General features: G+C 52.5%; 1 protein-coding gene across 1 annotated transcript in view; it reads left to right on the forward strand.

Moving 5' to 3' along the window:
- Nucleotides 1-1,859: 1,859 nt before the first annotated feature.
- The window catches only part of SYNPO2 (synaptopodin 2), a 39,714-nt gene continuing 33,847 nt past the window's right edge, over nucleotides 1,860-7,726 (forward strand). The window contains exons 1-2 of the mRNA XM_015563377.1: nucleotides 1,860-2,099; nucleotides 4,624-4,775. Of these exons, the coding sequence (XP_015418863.1) occupies nucleotides 1,860-2,099; nucleotides 4,624-4,775 (392 nt within the window). The remainder of the gene's footprint in view (nucleotides 2,100-4,623; nucleotides 4,776-7,726) is intronic.

Raw genomic sequence — 7,726 nt, forward strand, 5'->3', positions numbered from 1 at the left:
TGTCTGCCTGCAACGCTGTCCAGCTGGGTCCAGGGCTCGTGCAGGAAATGGACACCTGCTTATTCTGTCACAAAGGGACAGGGTGACACCCACAGGGTTCAGGGCAGGGGCAGGGTCTCCGAGAATGGCTTCCGACAGCAGCCGCCAAGGGTCACCCGGGACAGGCACGGTTGTGGGTCAGGGAGCCACGGGCCGGCGCTGGGCCTCGGGGTCACGCCATGGCCTGGCCAGGGACTGAGATGCTGCCGGTGGCCTGTGGCATCCACAGCAAAGCACCTCCCAGCTGGGCGCCCGCAGCACCGAGCCCGCAAGGCCCGGCCGCTCCCTGCGCCACTCGGTCCCGCTGAGCGGGCGCCTGATCCACCAGGGGCCAGCGGGAGGGGGTCAGGGACACACGTGTTGTCTTCTCCCCGCGGCGACCCCGGCACCTGGAAGGAGCAGGCGCAGAAGTTGCACAGCCCCGCCCCCCTGCCGCTGGCTGGCTGCTGGCTCACTCGCCTGTCAGTCAGAGTTCTTACTCACTGATCCCTCTTCTTCTTTTTTAAAAAAATATATTTTATTGATTTTTTACAGAGAGGAAGGGAGAGGGATAGAGAGTTAGAAACATTGATGAGAGAGAAACATCAATCAGCTGCCTCCTGCACACTTCCCATGGGGGATGAGCCCACAACCCAGGTACATGCCCTTGACCGGAATCGAACCCGGGACTCCTTAGTCCGCAGGCTGACGCTCTATCCACCGAGCCAAACTGTTCAGGGCCACTGACCCCCCTCCTCCTCACAGACCCTCTTCCGGCTCACTGCTGCATGGCTGCACTCAGGCCCAGGACGCTTGGGCTTCTTGGGTCGTCACTGCTGGTTTCCTTTCTAATATCGTTTTATTGATGTCAGAGGGGAAGGGAGAGGGAGCAAGAGATAGAGCATCAATGATGAGAGAGAATCACACTGGGATGGAGCCCACAACCTGGGCATGTGTCCTGACGGGGAATCGAACCCTGACCTCCTGGTTCATAGGTCGATGCTCAACCATGAGCCACGCTGCCCGGGCCGGGTCGTTTCTGCTTTTATTCCTTCTCATTCTGGTCCTTGTCGCCCTAAAAGTGTCACATGGTGGGTGTCATGAAGGTATGGTCAATTTGCCTCTTTCTCTTTTATTAGTGTAGATAATTTTATTGATTTTTTACAGAGAGGAAGGGAGAGGGGTCATAGGGAGAGGGATCGACTCCCTTCCTCTGAGTCACATGGTTTTTTGCTTTGTGCTAGGAGCCCCCCGCTCCCCAATAGGACCTGAGGTTGGATGTCAGAGTTGGGGAGCAGGCCATGCAGAGGGGTTAGCTGCTGGTTGCTACAACCTGAGCTAGCGCCATCATCACCTTCTGGGGGCCTGGTGACCAGCTCTCAGGGCAGCGGGGAACATGACCTGCCTGGGCTCCGCGGAGGAGCCACTGGGCGCCCCTGAAGCCTTGTCTTCAGAAGGAGAGCTGTGCTGAGGCCTGCCGAGCCCCTGGGGAGGGCTGGGGTTCTGAAAGAGCGCTCAGTCCTGGTCTGCTTGCCACCCCATGGACTCGTCTCCATTGCAGAAGCTGCCTCTGGCCGCAATCCCCTTGCTCATCCTCCCTGTCTCAGGTCTGAGCCGCGCGGTGTGGGGTCCGAGGAGCCGCCTGCAGGCACAGGGCTGGACCCCTGCCCGCTCTCTCCTTCGTCATGCGTGTAATGGTGGGGAGTGTGGCTTAAGGAGGAGGTTGTCCTGGTTCCGCCACTTGCTCTGGCATTTCCCAGAGGACTTGTCCACGACTCACACATGGACACACAGCCAGGAGAGGAGGCCCGTGTCGCTGACAGGACGCTGTCATTGTGGGCATGGATGCTGGCACAGTGGGCGTGGATCCTGGCACTGTGGGCATGGATGCTGGCACAAAGGGCGTGGATGCTGGTACAGTGGGCATGGATGCTAGCACTGGGGGCATGGATGCTGGTACAGTGGGCATGGATGCTGGCACTGGGGGTGTGGATGCTGGCATTGTGGGCATGGATGCTGGCACTGGGGGCATGGATGCTGGCACTGGGGCAGGGAAGATGGCACTGTGGATGTGGAAGCTGGTACTGTGGGTGTGAATGCTGTCACTGTGGGTGTGGAAGCTGGCACAGATGGCATGGATGCTGGTACAGTGGGCATGGATGCTAGCACTGGGGGCATGGATGCTGGTACAGTGGGTGTGGATGCTGGCACTGGGGGCGTGAATGCTGGTACAGTGGGCATGGATGCTGGCACTGGGGGTGTAGATGCTGGCACTGGGGGCAGGGAAGATGGCACTGTGGGTGGGGAAGCTGGCACTGTGGGCATGGCAGTCACACCCCAAGCCAGCGTGCTTCCTACTCCATCCACCAGGCCTAGACATGAAGCCCTAATAAGAGCAAAAGGAACTTTCTCATTTCACCAGGTAATTATTTATTCATGAAGCTAAAGTAGCATGACTGATGTGCATCTCAGATTCAGGCTATGACATGGAAGTAATGTTACATTTTCCCAGAGCCTTAGTTTTCCATTTTCACTGGCTGCAATGAGGGAGTCCTTCCTGACCAGGCCCAGAGGCCATGAGCAGGAGGACATAGCGTTTGGTAAATTTCCATTTCCATGACCGCTGAGTCACATGGTCTGAGCACAGAGTGAGGCACTGAGAGGGAGGAGCAGCTGGGGATGCAGGAGGTGGGCAGTGAGGTCTCAGGGATACTCCAAAGAAAAAGACTTAGAGCCTGGCTGGCATGGCTCAGTGGCTGAGTGTCGACCTGTGAACCAGGAAGTCATGGTTCAATTCCTGGTCAGGGCACATACCCGGGTTACAGCTGATCCATGATTCTCTCTCATCATTGATGTTTCTATCTTTCAGTCCTTTTCCTTTCCTCCATGAAATCAATAAAATTATCTACACTAATAAAAGAAAGATGCAAATTGACTATACCTTCACGACACCCACCAGCCAATCAGGATGAGTATGCAAATTAACCCAACAAAGATGGCGGGTTTATTTGCATACATAGGTGCTGAGCGGCTGGGGGTGGGGTGGGACTCAGGTGTTCTGCACTACCCCAGCCGCTCAGGGCCTCTGGGCAGCGTGGGAAGGCGGAAAGGCGGCTTTTGGCAGGAGTGAAGACGGTGCGGGCAGCCAGGGAAGGAAGGCCCACTCTTGCACGAATCTTCATGCATCAGGCCTCTAGTATTTAAAATAAAAAAGAGCAGAAGCTCCTGTTCCCTGTGGGCCTGCACATGGGAGATGGTGTGGGGAGCCCAGGACAAGAGCTCAGGCCTGGGGGTCAGATACACAGGAGGTGGACTGTCAGAGAGCTGTGGGCCAGCAGGCCAGCAGGCCAGTGGGGATCACACCTGCCTGCCCCTCCTTCCTCTCCTTCTTTGATCTCATACTGGGGTTCCCATTGGCCAGACCCAGCCAGGAGCCAGTGTGATGGGAACTTGGCCATGAGGCAGCCCTGGGGAGGGGAGGGACTGGACCTGGAAGGGTAGAGAGACAGTGACCAGCCCAACACTCTTGTTGGCACAATGACACATGTATCACTTCCAGTCACCCCTCACGGGGGCCCAGGGGAGCCTCTGCTGTCGTTCCCACATCTCCCTCCTCCCAGGCCTGACGGTGCGCCCAGGTTTTATTCTGATCCATTCTCTTCCACATCCTTACAGGCGGGAATGTGAGACATTATTCTTAGAGCTCGGCTGTTTGATTTTTACACAACCTTTTTCTTTCCTTTTCTTTTCTTTCTTTTTTTTTTTTTGGCCAAAGTTTGCCTAGTCCTAACTCTTAAATAGTTGGTTTCAAAGGGATTCCTTCCTTTGACATAGTCCTTAATGCCCTGGCCATCTCGTTACCCTCGATGCTGGAACGGCTGTCTTGGGTTTGTTCATCTGCAATGCGGCCGGGTTTTAAATTTTATTTGAGTGGGAGGAGTCATTCCCCATTGGGTCGGCCTTCACAATGTGACAAGGTTCTTTCTAGCATGTGCTCGATTTAAAAACGTCTCCCCACTCCTCACTGCTTTTTATTTCTTTACTCTCATTCTTCTAGAATAGATTTTCTCTCCTTTCCTGTTTATTTACAATGATATGAATTCAATGTGGACATCGTGGTAGCATATACTACATTGTGTGTGTGTGTGTGGGGGGGGGGTTGGATCATGTGTAAGATGGTGGTTAACAGGTGAACATAAAACCAGGACTGATATGGTACACACTACATTGCGTGTGTGTGTGTGTGTGTGTGTGTGTAACATATGTAAGATGGTGCTTTACAGGTGAACATAAAGCCAGGACTGACATGGTACACAGTACATTGTGTGTGTAGTGGAACATGTGAATGGTGGTCTCACAGGTGAATAAAGCCAGGGCTGACATGGTACACACTACATTGTGTGTGTGTGTGTGTGTGTGTGTGTGTGTGTGTGTGTGTGTGTGTAACATGTGGAAAGTGGTCTCACAGGTTAACAGTGAATGAAGCCGGGGCTGCTTCTCCAGCTTGCAGATCCACGTGCCGGGCCCAGGCCCATCTCTCGGAGAAGGCACATGGTGTGCACACATTGATGATTCTAATCACCGCCTCCTGTTTGCTCCACTCAGATCCGCAGCCAGAGCAAAGCGTCGGGCTCCGGGCTCTGTGAAGGGGATGAAGTGGTCTCCATCAACGGCAACCCATGTGCGGACCTCACCTACCCGCAGGTCATCCAGCTCATGGAGAGCGTGGCCGACTCACTGCACATGCTCGTCAAACGGTAGGAGCCCAGGGGTTTGGGGAGGCGGGGGGTGGCACTCGCCCTGCACGCCGCTGGGATGGGGACAGCCTCCGACACATAAACGCATAAAAGTGGGTGCCCTGAGGAGGTCAGTGAGGCAGACAGGAGGGCCACAGGGTCTGAGAGCTCATGGCTTTGACCCCCTGAATTTTCTGGGTGATTGAAAATTAACTTGGAAATCTTTGTTTCAAGAACTTCGTTGGAAACCTCAGTTATTTAAACCTAGTTCCTTAGACAGCTCAGCATATTGAACATAATTTAGTCCTTCCAGATCCAGGTTTTGTGGTGGGTCAGGACCACCGATGTATAATTCACAGATGGATTAAAAACATTTAAATAGCAAACCATTACACTACACACTAACTTTTTCAAGAAAGAAATGCCCAGGAGAAGGAGAACAACAACAAAAGCCTTAAAGCTGCCAGATTCCTGATGCCAGAACCTCCGCAAAACCAATATCTGGGTGGTTAGAATAAAGTTTTTGGACTATCAACGCAAATCTCTTGTTAATTTTATCTCCCCATACCCATCCTCCCCAGTAATTGCTTAAAAACGCAGAAGTAAAGTTTAAACATAGAAACAAAAGAAAACATGGGGGTTCCCGGCCGTGTGGCTTGGTGGTTGAGTGTCGACACATGCACCCAGAGACCACAGGTTCGATTCCCGGTCAGGGCACGTGCCCGGGTTGCGGGCTCGATCCCCAGTGTGGGCCATGCAGGAGGCAGCAAATCAATGTTTTCTCTCATTGATGTTTCTCTCTTCCTATCTCTTTAAAAATCAATCAAAATATATTTATTTATTTTTTAAAAATATATTCTATGTCAGAGAGGAAGGGAGAGGGAGGGAGAGATAGAAATATCAATGATGAGAGAATCATTGATTGGCTGCCTCCTGCACGCCCCCTATTGCAGGTCTAGCCCACAACCCGGGCATGTGCCCTTGACCAGAATCAAACCCGGGACTCTTTAGTCCACAGACTGACACTCTACCTACTGAGACAAACTGGCTAGAGCAAAATATATATTTTTTCTAAAAAATAAAACAATGTGAGCAATCACACACACACAAACAGTAGCATCCACATTTCCGTTGTGTGCAAACCACAGTCCAGGCCACACCAGCTTTGCAGGGAGACTGACATCGCGTTGTGATAACTCCAGACAGGAAAGCCCTGGACCCTGGAGGGAGCCTTCCTGGGCGATTGATCCCAGAGAGGAAGGGAGAGGTGGGAGAGGGAGAGAGAGATAGAAACATCAACAATGAGAGAGAATCATGGATCAGCTGCCTCCTGCATGCCCCACACCAGGGATCGAGCCTGCAACCCGGGCCTGTGCCCTGACCGGGAATCGAAACCTGACCTCCTGGTTCATAGGTCAACACTCAGCCACTGAGCCACCCCGGCCGGGCTGGTTTTGTTTGGGTTTTTTTTTTTCAAATATATTTTATTGATTTTTTACAGAGAGTAAGGGAGAGAGATAGAGAGTTAAAAACATCGATGAGAGAGAAATATCAATTAGCTGCCTCCTGCACATCTCCTACTGGGGATGTGCCCGCAACCCAGGTACATGCCCTTGACCGGAATCGAACCTGGGACCTTTCAGTCTGCAGGTAGATGGTCTATCCACTGAGCCAAACTGGTTTCAGCTGGTTTTGTTTTTTGTTTGTTTGTTGTTGCTGTGGGGAGTCCTCCCCTGAGGATATTTTTTCATTGATTTTTACAGAGAGAGTAGAAGGCAAGGAAGGAAGGGAGAGAGAGAGAGAGAGAGAGAGAGAGAGAGAGAGAGAGGGAGAGAGAGAGAGAGGAATATCCATATGAGAGAGGTACATCAATTAGTTGCCTCCCCCACATACCCCAACCAGGCCGGGGGCCCAAGTTGCAACCCAGGTACTTGCCCTTGACCAGGAATCAAACCTGAGACCCTTTGATGCACGGGCTGATGCTCTAACCACTGAGCACACAGGCCAGGGCTGATTCCACTTCTATACAAACACGACTCATGTGGCCCAAACCTTCTGAAAATAAAAGAAATCTCACTTTACTCTCAGCATCTCCTGCCTAAATGTTTCCCATCGACCCAGTGTGCAAGCCCTCAGACTCCTACTTATGTATAAACCGCCACGTGCTTTGGCGAGGACCCAGCAGGAAGGCTGCGGCGTGCAGTCCGCGTGCCAGGGCCCTGCACAGAGCCCCGCCCTCTGAGCACTTCCATCTTCGCGAAGGTTTGATCACGTCCACAAGGGGAGATGCCTTCTCTGGTTTGTTCCCTTTTTAGTGCCTCCACTGCTGCAGTGAGGCCGGCTTCCCCGGCACACGCTGTGGCTGGCACTATCCCTACTAGGTCCTGTCTGGCTGCGGTGCCTCCTGGGAAAATCCCCGGGTGCTTTAAAGCTGAGTCTCAGACACATATTTACTGTCACACGTCATCGGGCTGGCTCTCTGCTACTTTCAGTAAATGGGACCATGACTATTATTTTCTCTTAAGTACTTTGACTTTACCAAATAAGTAATTGATGATATTGAAAACGGAACTTCAAATTAATACCCACCCAAAGGCAGTCATCATGTCATCATCCTCATCAACACCATCACCACCATCACCGCCAACATCACCATCACCACCACCATCCCCACCATTACCACCACCATCACCATCACCAACATCATGATCATCACAATCACCACCACCACCATCACCACCACCACCATCACCATCACCACCACCACCACCTTCATCACCACCACCATCACCAACATTACCATCATAATCACCACCACCATCACCACCACCACCACCACCACCATCACCATCACCATCACCATCACCACCATCACCACCATCACCACCACCATCACCATCACCATCACCATCATCACCACCATCACCATCATCACCACCATCATGACCATCACAATCACCATCACCATCATC

This window comes from Myotis davidii, unplaced genomic scaffold (assembly GCF_000327345.1).
Source record: "Myotis davidii unplaced genomic scaffold, ASM32734v1 scaffold698, whole genome shotgun sequence".
Taxonomy (NCBI): Eukaryota; Metazoa; Chordata; class Mammalia; order Chiroptera; family Vespertilionidae; genus Myotis; species Myotis davidii.